The sequence below is a fragment of the Muntiacus reevesi genome, chromosome 2, assembly GCF_963930625.1.
Source record: "Muntiacus reevesi chromosome 2, mMunRee1.1, whole genome shotgun sequence".
NCBI classification, from domain to species: domain Eukaryota; kingdom Metazoa; phylum Chordata; class Mammalia; order Artiodactyla; family Cervidae; genus Muntiacus; species Muntiacus reevesi.
Window position 1 is genome coordinate 251,953,224 of NC_089250.1, and position 26,291 is coordinate 251,979,514.

Sequence of the window (26,291 nt, forward strand, 5' to 3'; positions counted from 1 at the left end):
CATCCTCCCCTCCAACCCCCATCCTGGAGGGGGCAGCCTGCATCCAATACCTGACTGACATAGGGGTTCACAGGACCACCCTACTACCCCTCACTTCAAGGTAGGACCAGCTCGGTGGCACAGTCCGCCCTCCAGAGCCCCCCATGCGATCAGCTGAGACCACACCCTTGCTTGGCTTCTTCCTCTGCCCCTTCCTGCTGCGCTGTCTTCCCTGCTCTTGAAGTCCTGCCCACTTGAATCTCTGTCTCAGTATCTGCTTCTGGGGCACTGACCTGAGGCACCATGGTAACCAGTCCACCCCAGAAGAACTCTGTCCTCTGTGTGCCCAGCTGTCACTCTGGATCACTTGACCACGGGTTGCAAACTGACTTCCTGAAGAGTTTGGTTAGGCCTGCACACGTGTGCACACGTGTATGTGTGTGTCTAAGTGTGCATATGAAAAGTGAAAGTGCCACTGGCTCAGTTGTGTCCGACTCTTTGCGGCCCCATGGACTGTAGCCCTCCAGGCTCCTCTGCCATCGTTAAACAGGAAGACTGAGGTGGCCTTAATGCCTTAGTAGCCTACATAAGCAAACCAAAATCTAATCAACCAACCAAAATAGCCAACTAGGCTTCCCCAAGTAATGGAGCCACTTAGGCTATAACCAGTCAAAGAACTTCTTTGTTTGCTACTGTCTCTTCTTTATAGAAGTCTCCCTTAGCTTCTGTTGGTAGAGTGTTCCTAACTATTTCAGGTTGGTCCTGCCCCATTTGAATTGATTTTTGCTTAAAGAAACTCTTAAAAATTTTAATATGCCTCAGTTTATCTTTTAGCAATATGTATATCTATGCATATCAATATGCATATATAAATGTGTGTGTAAATATATATAAATATATTATGTTATACATACTACATATGTAAATTATATACACACACACCCTCCTTTGGATGCCTTCAGGTGGGGCATGAACTGTCCTACTCTGCAGTCCTCACCCTGTTTTCTGTCTTAAGTTCATCACACATTTACAGTGCCTGTTGGACCCTGAGAGCATTAAAGTTCTTTATCCCTGTCCTAGGCCAATGTTTGTTCCTCTTTCTTTGGGAGACAAAGAAAAAGTTCCATCTGTTCTCTTTGATCAGCCTGAGTGCTAGGGGCTTTAAGACCACCACCTCATCAGACTCCTGGAAGGATGCTGGTGCATGGGAAAGATACAAGCAACTGATGACCCTTCCCACGTAGCTCTTAGCAGCTAGGACTCAGGTCTGATAACTATAAGCAGCTTAGACATTAGGACTCACCTCCGCCATTTCAATTTTCCCATCTGAGTTCTTGTCATATTTCTGCATGAATTCCTTCATCTTCTCCCCTAAGTTGTCACTCTTTGATACCTGCAGAAAGACAAAGGGGACTGATTTTGCCACTAGGTCCCCTTCAAACCAGGGATCTCTCACCCTTTTGGTGAGGCAATGATGGGGAGTTATTTTGCACCCCAGATATGCAGGTTGAACCTGTGTGCAACTGGGCTGACCCAGTGGTCTGAGTAATCAAGGCTGTATTCTTTCCTTTTCAGGGTCCTTCCTTTTCAGTGTTCTCTTCTTTGAGGCTTGTGCATGCCTGCTAAGGTGCTTCAGCTGTGTCTGACTCTTTGTGACCCTGTGGACCGTAGCCCGCCAGGCTCCTCTATCCATGGGATTCTCCAGGCAAGAATACTGGAGTGGGTTGCCGTGCCCTCCTCCAGGGGATCTTCCTGACCAGGGGATTGAACCCGCGTCTCTTCTATCTCCTGCCTTGGCAGGCAGGTTCTTTACCTGCCTGTGCCACCTGGGAAGCCCTCTTTGAGGCTCAGTCACAGAATTTTCAAAGGGGAACAGGACATGTGGAGATTCTGTGCACCACATAGGTAAACACACCTCTGCCTTTGGAATGGAGTAAACGATAAGTCTGTCAGAAGGGTGAGGATTTATTCCCATTGCAGATGTGAGAACTCAGGTCCCAACATTTTACTGAGGCAGCTTCTAATAAGCCCAGCTTATTGCAAGCCCCACCAGTAGGTTCTAGGTACTCCACCAGAGCAAGGGGAATTGCTTGTTTTCTTCTTTAAAGACTAACTGGCAATTCTGCAATGCTTTTTACTGTGATTTTAGGCCAGGAAGAATGTGAAGAGAAAGTCTATATTAGCTGAGGGGTCATTTAAATAGTCCACTAGATGAGTGTGACTACTAAAAAGCATAGCACTTCAAAAGTTCTGTTGGGCCATCATCACCTAACTTAAATTTAAGCCCTTCTTGAAGTTCTCAGAGCTTCTCTTGGTTTGGGGTTCTGCTGATTGATTATTTGCGTTAACAAGCTCTTCCTTATCCTTAATCAACAATGACTTGTTTAGGCATTTGATGCCTTTACTTTGTTTCACTGAAGGTTTTCTAGTGGATGTGTGTTTCCTAGGATTAGGCCTGTAAGAATTCTACCAATTCTTACAGTTTTTTCTGAATCCCTTCTATTGTCTTTTTTTTTTTTTTTTCCCTTTAACCTTTGGGACTGGTCTCAATTTGCCAATATGTGTTTATCAATATTTATTGCTTTACATTTACAGATGTGCATGGAATGATGCTAGACCCTTATCACAAGTAAGGGTCTATTTACCCTATTTGCATTTCACAGCAATCCCCATGAAGCTAGTAACCTGTCTGTTTTACACACAAATGGAGGCTGAGATGCAGTGGCTTCTCCTGAGGTCACCAGTTAGTATAGCCAGAATGTGAACTCATTATTCCCGTTTCCAAGACCAGCATTTTTCCTGCCATGTAACAGCTGCTCTGAGAACCAGTCCAGGATGATGTTAATTGAGAGTGTTGTTGACAGACTTGAAAATCACCCCTGATGCCATCTGAGGAAGGGAATGACTAAGAGAAGGATTTCAGATTTGAAGCACTTCATAAAATCACATTCCTCCATCTACCTCATGATCCCAGGACCAGCTGAGAAGCCTGTGTTTTCCATGATCTGGGCTTCATTATCCTAGTAATGAGGAGTGATAGAGGACTGTTGATAAACAAACCCATGAATCACCTCCACCACTTAAGCCCATCTCTTGGACATCGTCCTCACTGGGGCCCACTGCCGAGCTCAGAACCGAGTGCTCACCAGTGGGCTTGTAACTCATCTCCCAAAGGTTCCATGAAGACTTGCTAATAAGCAGTAGATTAGCCAGCAGACATGCATAAGGGGAGAATGGAGAGACCCTCCCGTGAAAAGACCCACAGGAGCTGGTGGGAGGAAGTTGGTCTGACTCCATATATTTGAGAACCAGATGTAAGAGTCACAATGGACTAGCTCCAGTCACCTTACCTTTTCAATCTGTTGGACGCCCCCTAGAAGGCTTTAGTGGTCAGTAGTGCCAGGCTGGCACCAGGAGGAACAAGGTACCTGCCATTAAGGCGCTGGGGTGTGATTTGGAGTCACGCCAGGCCATGAAGGGCAGTCTGACACCTGCACAAATGAGCCAGTGCGATCCAGCTCAGATACTGCTTTGGAGCAATCCTCCATTCTCCTCTAAGTCCTGCTGAGGTTCCAGCCTTGGTTGGTCTAGAACAGTGGTTCTTAAGTGGGGACAATTCTGCATCCCCTGAAGGGGATATTAGCAGTGTCTGGAGACACTTGATTGTCACAGTTTGGAGGGGTGCTACCAGGATCACATGGGTAGAGGCCAGGGATGCTGCTAATCATCCTACAATGTCCAGGACAGCCCCTCATGATAAAGAGTCGTATACCCCAAATATTAGTAGTGCTCAGGCTGAGAAACTCTAGTCTTGAATAAAGGCACTGGAAACCCCCTAGGCATCCAATCTTGAGTCATGACCCCTCTAAGTATATTAGGTAGGCTATGGACTCTTCCCTGGGAAAAAATAATGTTTATAGACACACAAAATTTTGCAGTTTTGGGGGTATTTATCAACCTATGGTACCCATGAACACCCCTCAATTCCAGATACTCAAGGATAGTGAGGTAAGGTACCCTTTTTAGGGAGTATATCAATTTTAAAAATCTTTTCAAATAAAAGAAAAACTCTAAGGGTCAAGACGAGAGATGTCAGGCTGCTGATGGCATGCATGCCCTGGGACAGATAATGCTCAAAGTCATGGTCAGGATGACAGGAAATTCCAAGCAATGGGAGAGGGGACGGCTTACCATGCCAGAGCCTTTTCTTGCTTTCTCCAATTCTTGGAAAAAGTTTTCTAACTCTTTACCTTCAATATATCCATTTCCTGCAAAGATAGCAAAGAAAAAAAAACCTCAATGAATCTCCAAGCTAAATAGTAAGATTTACAGTGGGTGGGGTGGGGAAGTCGGGGGCTTCATGGAGAATTTGTTCTCCTCACTGGTCATCAAGCAGGTGTCTGGGCCAACCCTGGACTGTTAGGGATGCGGGTCCTGTCCTCCAGGCATTCGCAACCATAGAAATCCAGGATTAATAACGGTGTTATCTTTAGAGTATAGGTTTAGTAGTCAGAAAACACTGGGAGGGGCCAGCGTCAGGACCACGCCGGCAGAGGGAGCAGGGGCTGGCAGCTGTCCATCCGTAGCCAGCTGGGCAAGCAGCAGGAGCTGGAGCTCTAACAGGGGACAACAGGTCATCAGCCTCAAGGTTTGTGGGCGGATGGCAAGCCCTGGTCACCAAGGTGGATTGGGTCAGAGGCAGAACTTGAGTCTCTGGTATACTCAAGTTGGAGGCTATGCTGAATTGAAGATTGTCCACCTGGAACTCAGAATGTGACCTTATTTGGAAATAGTGTCTTTGCATACATAATTAGTTAAGATGAGATCATACTAGCGACTAGGACTAGATCATCCAGTGACTGGTGTCCTTAAAAGAAGTCCATGTGAATACACAAAGAGATACTCAGGAAAGGAGGCCACGTGAAGAGAGGCAGAGATCAGAGTGGTACATCTCCAAACTCAGGGGTGCTGTGGGTTGCTAGCCACTACCAGAAGCCAGGAGAGGGACATGGAACATGTTACCCCTCAGAGCCTGGACCCAACCCTGCCTACACCTTGGTTTTGGGCTTTGAGCCTCCAGAACTGTCAGAGAAGAGATTTCTGCTGTTTTAAGCCACCCAGTTTGCTGTACTTTGTTATGGCAGCTCCAGGAAACTGATGCAGAGGGAAGAGTGGAAGGAGAAAGGCAGGGTGTCTATCCCATGGGATGGGGGCACCCGATGCTTTAAAAAGCTCCCCAAGTGATTTTCATGCCTATAGCAAGATTTGGAAACCACTGGCTAAAGGTCAAGTTCCAAATCTGAACTAAAGCAGTTGAGGAAGTTTCTCATAGAGAGTATTCAACTTGAAAAGGAAAGGGAGGTGGTAGCTTGTGTCAAGGGCCTATGGAGTTGCAAACTAAACAAAGAGAATAAAGAAGACATATTTACCCTGACCTTGGTGGGGGCTTTTGGGAGGGTGGAGGGAGATGTCAGGGTGGGAGTGTATGATCTTCCCAGCCTCCCCTCCAGTGCCCCATGATAATAAGTAACCTTACTGGCGCCCTCTAGTAGGAAAAATGCCACAATATGGAGAGTGTATGGAGGGCTTCATGTGAGATAAATTATGTATTTTTATCTACAGGGAAAAGATATGATTGTAACTGTGGGCGGGGGGGTAGTGCGTGGTGGGGAAAGATTTGAGTTCACCTTTTTCCCTTAGGCTAGAGTGGTCATCTTTCTTCTAGGATGTTCTGCAAAGCTTCTTAGGAGAGCTGGAATTTCACGAGTGCGTGCCTACTGCCAGCGAGGCCGGCTGGAGTGGGGCGGTGGAAAGGGGGCGGGCCAAGGGCTTTCTAGACAAAAAGGCAGTACCCAGTGGACAGTGACTCCGAGTTGGAGGAACCAGTACTTTTTGTCTCCCTGGGTCGCTCCCTGCCGTGATCTGGCTGTTCTTACGTTTCTCAGGCAGGAAGCTGAGCTCACCTCTGGGTCCAGGAGAAGCCCGAGGCTGAGGCTGGAGTGGGGTGGTGGTGGTGTGTGTGGAGCTCGCAGTGAGCGTGCACTGGGGTTCAATGTGGCAGAGGCCTCAGAGGTGGGCTGGCCCAGGGCTGGATGGACGTGCGAGTCTGCCTGTGAGTCTGTTTCATGAGTGTACTAGGAGGAGGCTGAAGTAACTGTGGGGCTGCTTTGACAGCGCGGGCGGGAAGGCCTCGCTGAGAAACCCCGGCTACTGGCAGAGGCAGGAGGGGGCCGGGAGCCGGCCAGCGCCCCCGTGGAAGGAAACTCCTCCTTGAGTCTGACTTGTGCAACCTGGCTGGCAGGGGGCTGCACGACCCCTCTTGCCACCAGCACCTCATTCTGAGCAGAGGGACCGAAATGTGGTTCAGTTCCACAGCCTTTGTGTTTTTTTAAACTGAATAACAAGTCCAGCATTGTGGGAACTATAGCCAAGTTTGGATATAGGCCTGTTCCCCAAGAGCATTTAACGGTCTCCTGGGGTGAGGGAGCCACACAAGAACAGAGGTATCTACCAGCTGAAGGCAGAGGGTGAGGAGCGGAGGTTAGGTAGGCTGCAGGGGGCAGATGAGGCATCTTCCATCATCGGGGTGGGGGCGCGGGGGAGGACCTCCGCTACCCTGGCTTCCCTCAGAGCGACTCCTTGCCCATCAGGCAGGAGGCACCGGTTATCCAAGGCGGGAGGAGGGGACAGGTTGGCCTACCAGCTTCCAGAGAGGACTTCGGCACTAGGCAGGGGGTTTGCTTTTCCTATGACCATCTTATATGGGGGTGGACTGGCTGGCCACCCCACAGATCTTGTGGATTGGCATTGATAAGGATGTGGTTAACACAACAACCATCCCTTCTAATCTCCATATCAGGCCACACCCTGTGGACAAGGGGGCTGGGTGGAGCCAGGGACCCTGCCTCCTTCCTCATTCTAGCGTGGCTACCATTGATCATCACCACCCTACCTCGGTTTCCCCAAATTTTGAAGCGAGTCAGCACTTCTTTACAGTTAATCTGACCAGGACACTTGGAAAACCTTGACTGAAGAATGCCCTGCCCACGGTGGAAAGAGGTTTGTTTCTCACTGACATTTGTGTATACAGATTTTCTGAGAGTTGAAGGGTAAGAGGAGCCTGAGTAAGAGCTTTAAGTCCATCTAAGTCCATCACCATTTCTGTGATGTTGAGCCAGTCAGTCTCTCTGAACTCTTGATCTTTCTTGATCTCTAAAACGGCTGTAACTGTTTATGCTCAAAACTACTTATGCTTTTTTTTTTAACTTTATAGAGTCATTGTGACACCCATACAACACAAAGCTGTGACAGCATTCTGGAAAACATAAAATCTCACATAAATTAAAAGCATTATTTTATGCTCTGTGCTCTTAAGGTCTTCCAACCAATCCATGGCTATATACCCTTTGGCCCAAAGAGTTGCAGCATTACTGCTCAGCTTCAGAATCCTGGTTCTCAGCTGAGGCTAGGTATTAGAATCACCCAGAGAGCTATTAAACCAGCACCATTGCCTGGACCCCACCCCCCAGAGCTCCTGATTTAATGGGGTGGGGGTGTCTTGTTGGCATGTTTTCAAAGCTCTCTGGGCAACTGTGAGGTGTAGTCAGGATTAAGGACTGCTTTAGAGCGGCCTGTCTCAAATTTTAAAGTATGTAAGAATTACCCAGGGAGCTTGTTAGAATGGAAGTTCTAATTTGGCAGATCTGGAGTATGAGAGCTTGACGTTAAAGTGTGGTCTATGGAATGGAACACTGGAATTATGTGAGCTTGTTAGAAACGCAGAATCCCAGGCCCCACCCCAGACCTGCTGATCAGAATCTGCATTTTAACAACACAGGAGCGCGAACATTTGAGAACCACTGCGTTTGAATGTGAGCCCTTCTCCCTAGAGAGGCCATGCCTTTGGGTGAGGTTCAGGCCTTTGGTTCACCTTTGAAGTTGAGGTGGAGGGCTGGCGTGAACCCCGAGGTGGTAGCCAGGGTTTCATTTTAAGTGACAGCGCCTCTTTTGACAAGAGTGGCCTTGACCAGCACTATTCAGAGAGTGATCAGGGCCTGATGATGTCAGTATCACCTGGGAGCTTATTAGACATGCAGATTTCTAACCAACCCCAGACTGGCTGAATCAGGATTGTTGGCAGTGAGGCCCGAAAATGTGCTCTTGAACCAGCCCTCCTGTCTGCTCCGGTTTGAGAAGCATGGACCTGGGGCCGTGGCGGTGAGTGCTCACCAATCTGTATTATTCTGTGTTCCTTCTGTTCAAGGAAATCAAGGAGGACAGTTAGGCAGTTTCAAGTTAGCTGCCCAAGAAAGCATCCAGAAGGCCATGCCTCCTGGCTCCCTGTCAGGAGCTCAAATTTATGAAAGGGCAAGTAACCCTCTACCCTCAGCCCCGGTTTTCTTTGGGACACATCTCACCCTTTGTGGCAGGAAATGGGCTTTCTCTGGCTATGCCCCAGTATTAATAATACGCCTTTGCACGGTGTACACCATTTAAAGAGCTCTCCAATTCCTGTCCCATCTGGTCTTCAGGACCCTGCCAGGTAAGCAGACAGGTGCTGTGGACCTCATGTTAGAGAGAGGGGGTTTGAGGGGAAAGAGACTGAACCACAGCTTACAGCCTGTTTCCCTTTGACTTGCTCCAGGGACAACCTCTGTCCATATCTCTGTTTTGTTTTGGTTTCTCTCTCTGTCAGTCTTACGCAGACAGACAGACACAGACACACATCTCCCACAGGCTCCTGGGGGAAGAACCCAGTGTGCACAGCTTCTGGGTGAATATTCCGACACTTGACTTTATCTGTATTTCTGTGCTGAGCTGCTTCTGGAACACTGGCTCTGGAGTCGGGTCCCCCAAACCTGTGGACATCTGGCAGCCTAATACTGGGCCAGCTCCCAGGGGTGGAGGCCAGAAGGATGGGACAGATTGGGCGAGAGAGGAGGGGAGGCAGAGGGCCGAAGCCAGAGGCCCCGGCTGGGACTGGCTGGGCAGAGGTGGGGTCTGATGCAATCCGCCAGGACAGCCCCGTGGGTCAGAGCTGGAGAGGCTCCGTTCTTGAAGAGCCGCTCGCCTGCTCTATTAATTCTGGCTCCCTGGGTACTAGAAGAGATTTCCCCGAGAGGCCTCCTTGGCCCTGGAAACCTCCCCCAGGGGCTCAGCTACTGAAACGACTCAAGTCTAGAGGGAGATAAACAAGGCGAGCAGGGCAGGGATGCGGGATCGCTGATGGCTGCCCTGGTGAGGCGGGGCAGGCTGAAGTGTCTTGTTTGTGCAAACGTCCCCATAGCTGCCTCCCTGGGGAGCCCTGGCTCTTCTCAGACACAGCTGCCTCCCCACTCGGCTGGCACCATCACCTTGGGAGAGGTTGGGCCACGGGGCACGAGTCCACACAAAGGGCATCCTGTGCGGGGTTGGCACGCTGTGGACATCCACACCAAAGGGCGCTGTAGGCAAAACAAACGGGGGACTTGGGGGTGAAAGCGGAGCTGGGGTGGGGGCCTTATTCTTAGGGCTTGCTCAGGTGGGGCAGGACACTGCTCCCAAAGAACCTCAAATCCTGACCTCAGGCACAAATGGGACACGTGGACCCCACAGAGAAATGACAACAGGGTTAAAAGAAAACCACCTTCAGACAGTGCTGGCTCCCTGCTGGTATCAGACCCCTCTGACTTAACATTCCAAGAAGCAGTCAATTTTATATCCTGCAACTTTACTATATTCATTGATTAGCTCTAGTAATTTTCTGGAAGAGTCTTTAGGGTTTTCTATGTAGAGGATCATGTCATCTGCGAGCCCATTATACAGAGTGAAGTAAGCCAGAAAGATAAAGAACATTACAGCATACTAACACATATATATGGAATTTAGAAAGATGGTAACGATAACCCTATATGCAAAACAGAAAAAGAAACACAGAAGTACAGAACAGACTTTTGAACTCTGTGGGAGAAGGTGAGGGTGGGATGTTTCAAAAGATCAGCATGTATATTATCTATGGTGAAAGAGATCACTAGCCCAGGTGAGATGCATGAGACGAGTGCTCGGGCCTGAGGAGGACCTCTGGGAGGACCCAGAGGAGTCGGGTGGAGGGGGAGGGGGGAGGGGGAATCGGGATGGGGACTACGTATAACTCTATGGCTGATTCGTGTCAATGTATGTCAAAACCCACTGAAATGTTGTGAAGTAATTGGCCTCCAACTAATAAAATAAAATTAAAAAAAAAAAAGAAGCAGTCATTTTTATAAATCCTACGATCAGCTCGTGAATAGCACAGTCGTGTGGCACTGTAGCAGCCGTCGTGTTTGTGTAAACGCCTAGGGACAGGATACTCTGCAACCCTTTCTGGGCAAGTCTTCTTTTCCTTTTTATCGAGTTTCATTGGAGTATAGTTGCTTTACATTGTTGTATTACCGTCTGCTGTGCGGCAAAGTGCATCAGTTACACATACATCCACCCGTTTTTAGATTTCCTTCCCACTGAGGTTACCGCAGAGCATTGGGTAAAATCCCCTGTGATCGACAGTAGGTTCTCATTAGCTATCTCTTCTATACACTGTGCTGCGTTTAGTTGCTCAGTCGTGTCCGACACTTTGTGACCCCGTGGACTCCAGCCTGCCAGGCTCCTCTGTCCACGGGGATTCTCCAGGCAAGATCACTGGAGTGGGTTGCCATGCTCTGCTCAAGGGGATCTCCCCAACCCAGGGATAGAACCTAGGCCACCTGCTATGCAGGCAGATTCTTTACTGTCTGAGCCACCTGGGAAGCCCTATTTTATGCACAGAGGTCTTCTTTTCAGTATTTCAAAAGCCTTCTTCATTGAGAATCCCAGTGCAAGCTGCCCAGGCCCCTCTCCGCCTCTGAGAGGCACTGCTCTTCAGCTTTCCTCAGCTTCCCCATCAGGGACACACGCTCTTCGGTGACCGAGAGCTGGCCTGGCCCCTCTCCGGCTGGCCGGTCGGCCAGTGTTCCCCGTAGGGGGTGGGCTGGGAGGATGCTTCTGTTCCTACCCCTGTGGAGAGAGGTGAGAAGACCAGGCAGGGCCTTCCTTAGTTCTTGGAGGTCCTCCCTGTCAGCAATTTTCAGTCCTTGTGGCCACACCATATGAAACAAGGCTCAGGCCCTGTGCGAGGCTTTGAGAGCCTCCCGCATCATCAGGGCCATCTGGAGGCAGACAGAGGCCTAGAAAACTCTGGACAGAGGCCCGCACCTGGAGAGAGAGATGTATTTCTTTTGGGGGGCAGTGCCCATAAAATTATTTTCTTCTTGACTCTTTTTATTACTTTGCTAATTATACAAGAAACACAGGCTCTTGTAAAACACTATGGAAATTAACATCAAAAGTTAAAGAAAATGCCTTTTACTTTGACATCACCTGCTCTGCAGAGAAGACCACTGTTGTTATGTTCATTCTAATATTTTCCATCATACTTGTTTCATTAATAGTGAAAATGGGCTCATACTATAATAGTGTCATGCTGCAATTAAAAAAAAAATGTCGGTAATACATCTTGGATGTTTTTCCATGTCAGTATAAAAGCCCCATCTCAGTCCCATTGGTCGTATAATATTCCACTGTATAGATTAGAGGATTTATTTTCCTCTTCCCTAGGGAAGCACATTCTTTCTCAAAAGTTCAGTATCCCAAAGAACTTGGTAATAGACCCGTGTGTTCATATAGCTTTAAGCATATGCATGAGTATATCCTTGTAGGATGCTTCTTGGGATGAGTGGGATTCCCTGCGTTGACCTGTGAATGTCTGATGGCCTCTGGGAGAGAAAGTATCCCCACACTTGCATCGGCTTCCAAAGAGTAGCAAAGGCCAAGGGCAGATCTTGGCTCCTCACAGACCCCCTCCTGATGGTCAGCAGAATAGGAGCCTGCTGGCCAGGTGGTCAGAACCACAGACAGGCCAGCATCAGCTTGGAATTGGGCATCTCTCTGAAGCCTGAATCTTGCACAGCGAGAAAGGTTCTGACAAAGAAGTGACCAGGAAACAGTTTCTGGACTCAGTCATGTAGGGCACGTAAAGGTTGCTCAGCCAGGCTCACAGAGTGCGCTTGGCTGCTGTCTTCTTTACCTCTGCCTTTGAGAGATGACACCCGAACCCTTCCAAGTGCATGACCTTGGTTGGCCACTGAGGAGGAGTGGGGAGGGGAACTAGGAGAGGATTCCTGGGTCCCCCACCCTCTCACTTTGTGATGTGGTATTGTGAAAAGAATGGTGCCTCTTTGAGTCCCAGTTTCCCCCTCTCCAGACACCTGTTCCTTCCTTTCTCCACCACCAGGCTGATGATAGTCTTAAAGATACTCTCTTTGTGCAAAGTCACCAGGATGGTGGCTTTTCCTCCTTGTTAGAAATGGGCCGAGTTAGGGTTAGATCCCCTGCCTCGTCCTCACTCTCCTCAGAGTCCAGCTTCTCCTCCAGACTCCTGGTCTCTGTTTACTAGAGTCCAGCAGGGGTGGGTCGATGCTCCCTAGTGGCTGGGACTAATTGGGCTCCAGTGAGCTCACTCCAGGGACCTGGTGAGCTGAGTCTGCCCAGAGGTCTTTAACTCTGAGTGGCAGGAGAGTCGGGAAGAACCCCAAGATAAAAACAGAAGCCAGGGTTAGTAAGAGGAGGCGCGGCCAGGGCAGGGAGCACCTTATGGGTGAGAGGAAGGCTCACTGGCAGCCTTGACAGTTCAGGAGGGGACAGATAGCGAAGATCCAGAGCAAGGTGACCCACAGGATAATTCTGGGTCCTTTAGGGGAATTTCAGTTTGGCTGTAGCATCATTTTCTACCATCTCTGGCATTTTAATCTCCTGTGCCGTCCTCCTCTGTGAGGTCCATGGTCCCCCCTTGGAACTTCCCCAAAGCAGTAATCAGAGAGGGCAATGGGATGCCAAGTGGGACGACGAACCAAGAAGCAATCTAGCTCCCTTTCATGGAGGAGCAGAAGGGAGCCAGGGGCACAATGGTTTGGGAGTCTTTAATGACTTTTTGGCCTCATGCTAGCTTAACTATGCTCAGCCATGCGAAGGACCCCTTTCTAGTGTTAAAGGAACTGCCTATCGCCTCCAAGGCTGGGTCAGGGGCTCTTCTGTGAGTGAATGGAAGGGGAAGCAGGTGTCCAGAAATCAGAGTGGGGATATAAGCACTGGCCAGGGGCCACTTTGCTCCATGACCTTAGAAAAGTCACACTTCATGTCTGTTCCCTCATCTGCATGAGGAGAGTCATGATCTGCCCAGAGCCTCTCTGTGTGGAACTCAAGAAGGTGTGATTGTGTTTTGAAAAGTACACAGTCTCAGACAAGTGTGAGGGTTTGCCTGATTATCGAAAGTGCTATTGGTTGTCCCTGTGAGAACAGGGGGAGAGGAGAACTGTGGAGCCCTCTGTTTATAGCTGACTCATCTGGCAGGAGGCCGGTCGTATAACCTTGGCCACTTGGTAACTTTCCTTGAATCATGCAAGTCTCTGGTGCAGATAAACTGGCAGGAGAAGCCTTAGGGACTGTCATGTCACCTGGAATATGAGACAATCTTCTCATAGCCCTTGCCCCCGAGGGAGTTTTATGGCACCAGCCATGGACTGGAGACACAACCCCTCCTTAGCCCCATTTTACAGATTTAACAATCTACCCTCCTCCTTCAGTAATTCATAGGCAGATCACACGGCCTCTCACCCCCAGATTTCTTGTTGGCTCCTAGGGAACAGAACTTCACTCATCATCATACCCATTAACCCCTGCCTCTCTACAGCACTCTGGTGCAAGGTACGTGTTTAGCCACCTTTCCATCCACCCTGCTGAGGTAAGGAAGGGAAGAGAGAAGAATGGAGGGACCCTCCACCTGATCCTCCTTCTGGTTCCCACCCCCTTTGCTCTCAGTCCCAGGATAAACACCCTGGACCACCATCCTGCCAGTGGTGTGAGATATCAGAACATTTCAGATGCCCACCCCAGGGAGGACTTCTGAGAAGGAAATAGGATCACTTAAGTTGGGGTGGTGGTGGTGGTGGTGGTTAAGTTGCTACGTCGTGTCTGATTCTTGCAACCCCATGGACTGTAGCCCGTCAGGCTCCTCTGCCCATGAGATTCTCCGGGCGAGAATACTGGAGTGGGTTGCCATTTCCTTCTCCAGGGGAGTGGTAGAGAAAAAAGCCTCTAGTGATATCTGAAGCCTCTAAAAGGGGACCTCCCTTTATGCCTGAGTCAGACCATCCTAGACCCTTGGAATCCCTAGAGCCAACTTCCAAAGGTCATTCAGTCCAGCCCTTGGTTTGTGGTTAGTCAGTATCAAGACCACACAGACCAGAGAGTCAGTCACTGAGGCATTTAAGATGGTGCCTCCCCTGACCCAGAGAAGGAAGGAGCCATCCAAAGCACCCAGGAATAGTACCCTGAAAGAACGCGTCAGGCTGGCACCCCAAGCTTGCCCCCCACCACACCCACTGCTGCTGTGAGTGGGACCTGCATGCTGGTGAGGGATGGAAAATGGCAGAGGAAGCCCAGGGGATGCTCACTGCCCGGCTGTCCTCTCCATTCCTCCTCATACCAAACAGGCTGGGGAGGCCAAGGGTGTCCCTTCAGCAGCCCCCAGCTTGCCCCAGCCTCCTGGACACCTACTTGGCTAACCTGGTATTCAACAAATGGGGAACTTGGGGGAAGAAATGAGTGGGCTTCTGAGACCTGTGGCTGCAGCCTTTGAAGGCAGGCTGTTACCTTGAAGGGGAAGGTGGGGGAAGACAAAATGGCAGGGGGAGTCTTGGGGAGCCTTGCCAGCACAGGCGTCCAGTCTGGGAAAGCCCCAACTTGCCCAGAATGAGGCTGCAAAAGCCGGTGGGCTCTGTCAGGGGAAAAAAAGTTCCTGACAGTTGTTACCGGGCAGCGACGTGTCTTCCAAACTCAGGACCCCGACCTCAGCAGGTTCTGTGGCCAAAACATGCCCTGGGTGCAATCTAACACCTGCCCACATCATCACTGACCCCTTCCCTCCACTGCCGGTTCCCTGGGGGCGAGCGGGCACACAAGTTGGAGCTTTACTGACCGTCTGCATCGAAGTGCTTCCAGATCTCCAGGAACTGGGTCGCCGTCAGCTCGGCCAGGTGCAGGTAAGGTGGCTGCTGCTGTGGGCCAGCCATGGCGAGCCGCTCAGAGACCTCAGGCAGCACCGCGCTCTCCCTGCGCGCCGGCTCCGCTCCGGCACTCGCCAGGTCTTGCGCGCCACGCTGCCTTTATATACAATCCAGAGGCTGCGCCCGCGCCCCGCAGCCAGCAGAGGGCGCGCGCGCTCAGAGAATCGGCCTGCGTCTCAGCGGGGCGGCGGCCGCCCAGGGGTTCTGCAGGGATTTTCTGGGTGGGGATGCCTGTCTGTGCCGAGACCACTCTGGACCTGGACAGGGAGAAGGCTCTCAAGTGCAAAGGAGAGGTTGCCTTTGCCTCCCCTCTCCCTCTCTCTGATCATCTTGAGAACAGCCACCACCCTTCCTCACTAGCAGCGGCAATAATAAATAACTGGAGTAACACCACCACCACCAGCAGTAGTAGTAATAAAAGTTTGACAGATCTTTAGCCCTGGCACTTCGGAGTTCTCTAGGACTTTGTCATGCGTTGTCACTTCTGACCCTTCCGCAGCAGGAAGACCAGGAACCGCTTTTCTGATGGGGGAACTTGAGGCTTCAAATGACTCGCCCTGCCCAGCTTTCTTTCTTTGCTATCATGGTCCCTTAATGGCCGAAGCTTGGGGAGAAGCCGAGGTTCTCTAGGCTTTACTGGGGTTGGCTGGAATCAGCGACCCCCAGGGAGGGTCCAGCGACCCCCAGGGAGTGGAGGAGGGACTTCCACTGATTGCCCTCACCTGGGTACCTCCCTCCTCCTTCTGATGCCCGCTAGCCCCAGGGACAGGCCCTTGTCCATGAACTAGATCCTCCTGTCCCAGGTCTTAGCCAACATCCACCTATGGGCATCATGGGGATTTGCTGAGGCTGGTGGGCCCAGAGGGTCCCAAACTGACCTAGGAATGATCTGAAAATGCAGATCTCAGAGAAGATGGAGGCAGCTGCTGAGGGTACAGCCCAAGAATATTGACAGGTCTCCCCAGCTGGGAACTGGGCTCCCTCCCGTTCTGCCGGGGGCCTGAGCCAGGGGGGCTGCCCTGTCCTTGTGGACCATCACCCCCAGAGTGGCAGCTTGTCCCCACCTTTCTCGGCTCTCCCGCTGAGTGACTGAGAAATGAATTGATGCTTATTAGCATGTGCTAATGAGTGTTAGCTGAACTGCCTTCTGAAGGGAGAGCAGAAGAGGGGAGGTGAGAAGGAAAAGCAGGTCACCAGGGGAGAGAGGAGCACCGGGAGGAGCCTGCTGAGCAGGCTGCCCTTCAGGGGAGGGATGAGCCCTGAGTGAGCCTGAAAGAGGCAACACAATGAAGATTCCAAAACCACTTGTTTTGGTTTTTTTGCCTAGCACAAAAGTGTTTCCAGTTACTTGCAGAAACAGAGTAAGAGAGAGAAGTTGTCATAAAAAGCCAGCTTTCCAGGCCTGTATGCACCCTCTGCCCCCATGCTGTCTGGTCCAGGGCTGAGGAATTCACCAAAGCCGCTGGGTCTAGGGAGGTAGGATTGTTCAATGGTTAAAAGCAGGCACTCTATAATCAGGCTGCTTGGATCTGAACTCCAGAATAAGCTGTGTGACCTTGGGCAAATTATGTAACCTATCTGTGCATCAGTTATTCTCTTTTAAAACATGGGAATGTGGGTATCTACTTCGCAAGAATTGTTTCAAGGATTAAATGAGCTCACACTCCAGCTCCCCTTTGTGGAGACGGATATCAGCGGCAGTTGGCTTGGCAAGAAATTTCTTGGCCAGCATCCCTCCCTGAGGGGGCTCATAGCTTCTAGAGGGGCTGACCCCAGAGTGAGACGGAGGAAATGCTGAACCAGACTCTTAACGTGATACGGTGCTGCCGGCCCCTTTCGGCTCTGCCACTGTCATCTGGGCTCCTCGGCTCACCTCCTGTGCCCTCCCCTGGCCCAACAGGGGCGAGAGATCTCATCTCCGGTTCTCTAAAGATCCAAACCAGTACCTCTTTGCTGCTTCGGTCTTCCTGGTGAGAAAGAGAGTGGAACTCATACTTCCTGCTTTTCAGAACTGCTGAGATGGGGGAAGATGTTGGCCTGACTAGGAGAGGTTCTGAGTATGACTGCAGCGTTCCACAGTGACCTCCAAACGCAGCGTTGGGACAGCCCTGCGTTGTTCATTTTCGTGCATGCTTGGAGTCTCTTTCTGGGAGGCACATCCCTCACTCCCAGATACAAGCCCTGGAGGGGTGGCAAAGCCCAAGTGAGTCCCTTTGTCTCCAAGCTGAGTCCTGCAGAAACAGTCACGTTTAGTAGTTACAAGTCCCTGCTCTGGGATTGGAGAGATGTGGGTGCAAAACCTACTTTGAGACCTGTGCTCAGTCATGCCTGACTCTGTGACCCCATGAACTGTAGCCCACCAGGCTTCTCTGTCCGTGGAGTTTTCCAGGCAAGAATACTGGAGTGGGTTTCCATTTCCTCCTCCAGGAGATCTTAGCTATTTAACCTCCATTACAGCTATTTAACCTCCATTACAGCTGTTTAACCTCTCTGGTCCTTAGTAGAAATACAAGTCATAATAATACTGGTGGTGCAAAGTTAGTGTAAGGTCTAAAAATGATGTACTCAAGGAGTTAGTTAGCAAGAATCCTAGCAGCAATAAATGCTTACTTAAAAAGTAAGCTCAGTCGTGTCCGACTCTTTGTGACCCCATGGACTGTAGCCTACCAGGCTCCTCCCTCCGTGAGATTCTCCAGGCAAGAGTACTGGAGTGGGTTGCCATTTCCTTCTTCAGGGGATCGTCCCAACTCAGCGATTGAACCGGGATCTCCCACATTCCAGGCAGACGCTTTAACCTCTGAGCCACCAGGGAAGCCCACTACTTAAAAAGTAGATATTATTATAAATATAGAATGTTAGAATTTTTTTCTTGTTGTTCTGAAATAATAGCACACAAGGGGCTGAGTACCCCACTGGCAAAGCTCCTCCCCCGGAGCCAGGCGTCTTGTGTTCTGTCTGCTGGGCTGGCCTCTGCTTCCAACCAAAGCCATGGGCTGTGAAAGGAGAAGCTGCCTGGGGGAGAGGGAGGAACCTTAGTCTTCAGGGAGTGCAGCATGTGTGGTTTCTCTGAAGCCACACCCTGTTGAGGAGACTCTAGAAAACTTCTCCAGGTCAGGAGGGGTGCCTTCTGTAAGGGTACACTGGCGGGCCCGCCTGTTCCCTGAGCAGAATTCTGGAGTCTGCACATGAAGACAGAACTGGTGCTTTTGTCTGACTCAGAGCTGTCTGAAGGCTCAGGCTGTCCTGTCCGGGGCCTGGAAGGAAGATGGGAGTGATCACACCCTACCCGGTTTCTGTTCTCTGCAGCCCCTGGAGGTCACTGTGGTTTCTGGGAAAGGTGCATGGAGTTGAAAAGGAGAAGCAGAAGCCAGATACTCCTGGTTAATTCTTGGTGTTGAAGGAAGCTAGGGTAGAGCGGAAAACAACTCCAATAAACCCTTCATTCTACTGTGCAAGGGGCCCTCAAACTCCCTAGAGGCCAGCCCACTGTTCCTGCAACCCAAGTTGACCAGAGAACTAAGATCTCCTCCTGGCCCTGGGCCCCCTACTCACTGAGGGAGGCAACGTCTCCAAGCCAACCCACCCCTCCTCTCCATGATCAGCCCCTACCCAAGACTCTCATGTCTCTCATCCAGATTGCAATGGGGGAGGAGGAGAGCTTTGAATAAGAGCGAGACTGGAGTTTTAAGCTGGTCCTGGCCAAGTTTAAATACCTGAACGTGAGAAGAAGGGCATGGATCCAGAAATTACTCAGGAATAAGAAAGAGATTCAATGAGCATATTTGAAAGCAGTGACTATAGAAACAAAATTCTTTTTATGTTTATATCTAAATTGAGTCTTGTGATTATTTTTGGGCATCTGAAGTTCTGCTACTCTTCCAGAATCTCCCCACACGATTTATAACGATGATGATGAGGACCACAAGGATACCTTGAGATGACTTTAAAAAGAGGGCTTTACTGTGTCTTACTTGGTTAAGTCTTCGCAGCTATCTTATCAGTGCAAGAATTGGGCCCATTTTAAAGATAAGGAAACCAAAGCTCAGAGAGATTAACACCCAACCATGACCTGGCAGGAGTGGGATATAGGGAGCATTCTGGCTTCTCTGGTATATGGAGACGGTGTGGACCAGGTGCCAAGGCCCTGATGTGCTTAGTCAGTCATGTCTGACTCTTTGCAAACCCCATGGACTGTCGCCTGCCAGGCTCCTCTCTCCTTGGGATTTCCCAGGCAAGAATACTGGAGTGGGTTACCATCTCCTTCTCCAGGGGATCTGTCTGACCCAGGGATTGACCCCATGTCTCTTGTGTCTCCTGCACTGCACACGGATTCTTTACCTGCTGAGCCGTCGGGGAAGCCACTGGGGAAGACAGTACGTCCAAAATACTTGCCATTTTCTGACCTCCGGAGCTGCAGGGCGCCTCCTAGTGGCAAGGGGCCATGTCTGCTGTTCCTAAGATGCCCAGGCGCTCAGCTGATGGTTGCTTCCTCCTTCTCCAGAAGGGGCAAGCTGGGTACATCCTCCCTTTTGCTCCCCCAGGGCCCCAGCTGCACCGTGAGTGCTCCAGTCCAGTACCAAAGGTTGGAAAGAAGTCTTGCCCTCTGCCTCACACCCCAGACTTGCACCCCCAAGAAGGGAGGGAGGCCTGCTGACTGAAATGGTGAGATGCAGGGGAACAGATGACAAACGGCGTTCCAGACAGTATCCGCTTGGCCGAGGTAATTGGCAGAGCTGCTCAGAGCACCTGGTGTTATTTTGGAGAACATCAAAGGAAAAAATCAGAAAGCCTGTTTGGTTCTTCCTTCTGCCTGGAAATATTTCTTCCAGATATTACCTCTTTGGTCTTTATAATGGTTAGGCCTGGCTACTGGGGTGCCCGAGAGCTGGCCTTGCTTCCCAGAAAGAAGGATGAAAGGGATGCAGGAGCCCAGCAGTTTCCATGGAAACGGATCAGGTGGAGGGAGAAAAGAGTCCAGAGGAACCCAGAGGTGGGAGCAGGACTTTTGAGTAAATTTGGTCTGAAGCCAGAGAATCTGTGGACAAAATACTTCCCTCTAAACCAAGGATTTGGGTCACCAGGATAGCAATACGAAGTGCAATGACAGTAACTGGGGCTGTTGAGTGACACCCTCCCCCAACAGGCAGAGACACAGAAGAGGCTGAGAGCTCTGGCTCCAAGATCCCCAGGCCCCTTTTAGCTCTTGGTTTTGCTGCTAATCAGCAGCTCTGGCACGTGATGGCCATGTGCCCCTGGGCAAGGCTTCTAACCTCTCTGCACTTTCCTTTCCTCATTGGTAAAATAAGGATAATTCTAATAACTTCCTCATTGACCTTTCTGAACATTAAGAATTGGAATGCATGTAAAGAGTGATGTAGGGCCTGGGACATAAGGAAGACTCCAATGTTGTTATTATAGGCGAGAAACCTGAAAGCAGATGCTAGGGGGGTTTCATCGAGTCAGTGCAGCCCACTGCTTGGCCAAAGTGCAATCAAAAATAGGCAGTAAGAGATCGCATTCCAGAATGGGAAGGAGTTACTGGAAGGGATCCCCTCTCTATGGCAGACTGGTATGCAGCTCTGAGGTCTGGAATTGCTGCAGCCATTTTGACACCATGAGCTAAGAGTCTAGCGTGGCCCAAGGTGCGGAAGGGCATGGAGTGGGGGTGAAGTCCAATCACAAAAGGCAAGGCAGAGAAACTGCAAGAAATTGGATTGAATGTAACATCATTTGAGCTGCTGGATTAAGCTGAACCGGAAACATCTTGGCCTTTTCAGTTATATTAATTGCTATATACCTATTGATGCTTAAACCCATCTATATGAGATTTTCTTTCCTTTGTAACCAAAAAAAGCTTAGCTGATAATCCAAGAAGAGGACAGTTTTTCTCATGAGACCTGGGCTTGGGAAACCTTCAGGGACCGAGACCCCTCTCTCTCATTTTATCTTTTGGCAGCAAGCTGCTCCTGCCAGGGTTCTGTCTACACAGTCAGCACAGTTCCTCCGTCTTCTTCTCTCCCACAGCACACGTCCTCGTGGCTTTGCCTTTCCTTGTGTATCATACCCACCGGATCTCCACTTGTCCACAAGAGTCACATCTTCCATTCCCCTTAGTGGCCTGGGTATCTCAGTTCCCCTTTCCTAAATGCCCAAGAGATTGGTCTAGTTCTGATTGGTCTAGTTCACTTTTTTAAATCAAGCCATTTGTATCATAGGTTACTGCCCAGCTGTGAATGACACCCACCCCTTGATCCCATTAGCTATGGATCCAGTCAGAAGAGGGTGAGGGGAGTTGAGGCATGAAGCAGTGCAGAGAAAGAGCTATTGCTCTTAGAGGGAGTTGTGGGCACAGTGGAATTAATGAACACTTCTAGGCTTGGGTGCTCAATGTGGAAAACTCAAATACGTAGTGGGATGTGTTTGCAGTAAACCTATGTATAAAACACTCTGACCAATGAGTCCAAATGTAAAAAAGCCCAGAGAGGGGGGGTGTCATCTAGAACAGGGGTTGGAAAACTTTTTTGGTAAAGGGCCATATAGCAATATTTTTGGCTTTGCAGGCCACAGAGTATCTGTCTCAGCTACTCTGCACAAAAGCAGCCAAGGATGATATGTAAACAAACATGGCTCCATTTCAATAAAACTTTATTTACAAAAACATGCCCTGGGCCAGATGTGGCCTGTGGGACATAGATTGCTGATTCCTGAATGGATGAATCCTAGACTCTCTCTAACTTCTTAAAGCCCCAGTTTCTTCTGTGATGAAATAGGAACACTAATAGACTCTCCAGGGAAAAATAGTAATGGTTCAGTAAAATGATGCATGTAAATTACTCTGCACAGTGTTTGGGACAGAGTAGATAGATATTGGCTGCATTTATTCTCTTTATCACTGGGTGGGATCTCAGAATAACTGGATTCTGTTTATTTATTGCCTGTGGGTCTTCGTTGCTGCGAGAGGGCTTTTCTCTAGTTGCGCTACTCTCCAGTTGCGGTGCTCAGGCTTCTCGTTGCAGGGACTTCTCTTGATGCGGAACATGGCCCTAAGTTTGCAGGCTTCAGTAGCTGGGGCACATGGGCTTAGTTCTCAGCGGCATGTGGACTCTTCCCGGACCAGGGACCCAACCTGTGTGAATTGGCAGACAGATTCTTAACCCCTGGACCACTGAGAAAGTGCCATAACTGGATTCTAGATCTACTAGTTTGCTTTATGAATCTACAAGAGTCTCTTCATCTTCTCTGACCTGATAATGCCTCCCTCCAGAAGATTACAGATCACTAAAGGACCGGGGTGAAGGAGATGGAGAAAGACAAGCCTCGGGAGGAGTGCAGAGGGAAATGTAGCTGCACATGAATCTGAAGCTGCAGGGCCTCCGGCTGAGGCTGGTTTGGCCTTTGTTTGGGGACCTGGCAGGGAGCTCTGGGCTCGATTTGCAAATAGACCTGCTCCCCTTTTCCTGCCAGAAGGGGACTTCCTGATGACCGTGAGTTTGGATCCTTTCTCTAAGGATCGGTAAAGAGTGCCTAGGGGAGCAGAGTCCCACTTCCAGGATTTTCCAGGATATAGCAGGGAGTTGGAGTGAAATGCTGAAAGCTAAGGGATGACTTCCATTCATTCATAAGCTCATTTAAAATCAGAATTGTTCATGCTCTCAAAAATATATTTAGTAAGCCCCAGCTTTGTGGCAGGCACTGTAGTAGGCCCTAGGGATTCACTGGTTAGAAAAACAGAAATTGTCCCGCCTCTCAGGAGTGTCAAGTTGAATGGGAGAGACAAATATTGATCAAACCACACAATGGAATGTAGAAGTGCAAACTGTATCAGAACAGTCCCCCAAATATCTAGTGTTTAAGAGAAGTCATTCTGAGAGGGAGTTAGCTGAGAAGGGAGGTGGGGAGCATTCCTGGGACTTGAACCCCATGTTCCGTGGTGGAGGAACTGTAAGAAGTAGATTCGGAGCATAGGGGGTGTGGGGTGTGTGGTGGGGAAGACCCTGGAGAGGTAGGCATTGGCCAGGGTCCCTCTCCAGGGGAGATGGGCGCCTCCCTTCCCTCAAGGGCGATCCCTGGAGAAGGGTCCTGGTGTGACAGGTTAGCAGCTGTGAGATGGGAGCCCTGGTTACTGAAGGGGGTGAATGGGGACCCAGCAGCGGCTGCTGCACCCCCGACAGGACAGGCGTATCAGAGCCGTCTAGGCAGTAGCAGACCAGGCCAGCCACTCAGAAACAGCAGCCAGGAGGGAGGACCCAGTGTTCCTCCAAGTGATGTCCACCCCTCACCATTAGTTATCCAGGTATCACTGCCTTCCCTCACACTCAGACACTGCCCTGGAGATGGAGGTGAGGAGAGGATGGAAAAGACTGAACGTTCTCCAAAAGAAACCAACTCCTTAAAAGCACCCTTCTGAGCAAAACATCAGGGTAGTTCCATAAACTGGCAATTTTGAAGTGTGCTCCCCCATTCCTGCTCCCACTGCCAGGCAGAGCAAAGGCATTTGAGGAAGACTGAACCAGTTATGGGGTATAGAGAAACTATTTCTTCCTTGCGTGTCTATCTGAGTGATTTGTGGCCTTACCACACACAGTGCTTCCTTGTCACCCCACTAGCATGGAGGTGACGACCCTGTCTATTTTGTTCATCACTTTTCTGCAGCGCTTAGCAGTGTGTGGCCCATATACGCTCAATGAATAATTGCTGAGCAGATGAATGAATGAATGCATGAAAGGCAGCAGGGAGGAGGAGGTCTGTCTACTTAGAGACTCACAACCCTCTGAAAGCCCTAGAAATGACCCCTTGTACCAGCGTGGCCAGTGCAGCTCCTGCTGGTCAAATGCCAGGCAGCAGGCCTCAGCAGGCCACCCTCCAGGGCAGCTGCTCACCCTGCTAGGGGCTGAAGCACCGTCTGGGGAGGAGGAGCCGCCTGCTCTTGTCCCCTGCCTTCCCCATCCATCACGGCAGTGGGGATCCCCTTACAGGCAGAACACAGGATGGGGCTCTGGCGAGAAGGCTCAGGCCGGAAGGATCTCATTGGGCGCTTCTTGGAAACTTCAGCTCCGGCTGTGATTCCTGATGGTCTCATACAGGAGCCAGAGCCCGGGCCAAGCGCAGCCCAGCCAGTGCTGGATGGTGACAAAGGAGAAGGTCCAAGAGGAAGGGAGGAAAAGGAGGAGAAAGGGGAGGGGAGGGAAGGAAATGTGGTTTTCCAGGAGTCACAGAGACGGATAGGTCGGGGCCTCCAGGGTCTCTTGCCCAGAGTACATGACAGTTGTGTCCCGCTGAGGACCCTTCTGACTCGGGTACTGTGCTCTCTGGCTGCTGTGAGCGTTGACTGCTAGGGCTCAAAGCTGCTCTGTTCTCTGGAGAACTGCCACCTCGCCCAGAGATGTTCCCTCATCCCCACCAAGGGACAACCCATGATCAATGACTGACAGATACAGGGTATCCCAGTCTGGCCCTTGCCTCAAGATGAGAGAACTCTGTGGTCCATCCCAGCTCCACTGGGGAGCTCCAGAGCTCCCCAGAGATCAGAATGAGGCCAGACTTCAGCTGAACCTATACCTTCCCCCCTTGTTCCTCAGGGTTCCTCCTGGGTGCCTCCCTCAATAACTCACTTGCACAGAATCCCTGTTGCAGGCTCTGCTTTTAGGTCAGACCTCAGACACACTCTCAGACTAAGATGACCAAGATTCCTCTCTCACCACTCGTTGACAGGTCCCACTCTTTAGGACCCCGGTTTCTGACACTATCTAGAAATGCGTGTTTTCACAAGAGAGCAGGATATTTCCAACATGTCAGAGGTTCTAACAAAGGGTTTTGCCACTGCCATTCATCAGCTGCATGAACTTGAATCAAGACTGAACTTCTCATGGTTTATATTTCTACATCTGAGGAATTGGGATCATGACACAATCTTGGAGTGTGGCTGTGAGACAGAGAGGGTCAGGGGAGCTGGTGACAGAGAAACCGGCTTTAGAGTCAGATAGAACCACCCCCTGCCCCGACCAGCTCCATGCCTTGGGTGTGCTGTTAACACCACTCTTCTCCATTTTCTTATCCATAAGATAAAAGTCCTAAAGTCCTAAAGTCACAGGTTCCTGAGAGCCCTAAGTACTTGCCAAGCACTTACAACAGAGCCTGGTCCATCCAGGGAATATTAGCCATAGAAGGTTTATATGGCACCTGCCCAGACCGAGTACCCAGGACACAGTGAGTATTGATTGCTGTTTTAGTAATGGGGGTGGTATGTCTAAAGTCAGATGCGATAACAACGACAGATACCTTTGGTAGTTTGGGAGAGGCACCTAAAGAGTGGCCCATAGTGTGGCAGATGGAACCCTCAGGCCTTGACAACATCGGAGGTGGCCTGAAAGGCAGATGGAGCCCACCCCCATCAGCTGGCATGAACCTGAGGCCACTGTTCGTCAGCAGCCTGCCGCCGGTGGCTTGCCGACATGCCAGCCCATTTGTCACCCTGTCATCCCCTCCACACTTGAAAGCAGATCCCCAGGGATCACAGACAAAGCATGCCAAACAAGGAGCTGATTTTTTTTTCTCGAGGGCTGGAGAAGGGAGGCAAAGATGGCAAGCAGCAAAGAATGACCACGGGCTCGTCCTTGCGGAGAGGACAGTTTGACAAGATGGAAAAAGTGCAAATTCTGTCTTCCACGAAGGACACGGGGCAGCGAGCTACAGCTCTCAGGCAGAAGCCAGCCATCTCCCATGTTTGCCTGGCCTGCAGGCTGAGAATGGTTTTTACATTGTAAGTGATGGGGAAAAGTTAAAGAATATTTTATGAAAATGATAGGAAGTTCAAATTTCAGTGTCTGTAAGTAAGGTTTTACTGGGACGCAGCCATGCCTGCCACTGCACTCACTTAAATAATGTCTGTGGCTGCCTTCATGCTGCCATGGCAGAGTCCAGTGATCACAGCAGAGACTCTGTGGCCAGAAAAGCTGAAAACATTTACTGTCTGGTCCTTTTCAGAAAAAGTTGGCTGACTTCTGACTCAGAGCACCAGGCTGGATAGAAGAGAATGATGCTTCACTCTTGCTTACATTTGTTTTCCCTCCATGATTCCATCTCTTTTCAATAACCTTTCCCTTCAAATGCTTGGTATTTTCTTAATGCCCAGCTAAGGCAGAAGGAAGAATCTGATTAATAAATTCACACTAAGGTGTTGGTGACTTAATGTATTGCACC

At 50.2% G+C, this 26,291-nt stretch overlaps 1 protein-coding gene across 1 annotated transcript in view; it reads right to left on the minus strand.

Moving 5' to 3' along the window:
- Positions 1–15,154, minus strand: part of CALB2 (calbindin 2) — a 28,618-nt gene extending 13,464 nt beyond the window's left edge. Inside the window, exons 1-3 of the mRNA XM_065920549.1 lie at positions 15,005–15,154; positions 4,171–4,247; positions 1,283–1,372 (exon numbers count right to left, since the gene is read on the minus strand). Of these exons, the coding sequence (XP_065776621.1) occupies positions 1,283–1,372; positions 4,171–4,247; positions 15,005–15,098 (261 nt within the window). The 5' untranslated portion in view covers positions 15,099–15,154. The remainder of the gene's footprint in view (positions 1–1,282; positions 1,373–4,170; positions 4,248–15,004) is intronic.
- Between the last annotated feature and the right edge of the window lie 11,137 nt (positions 15,155–26,291).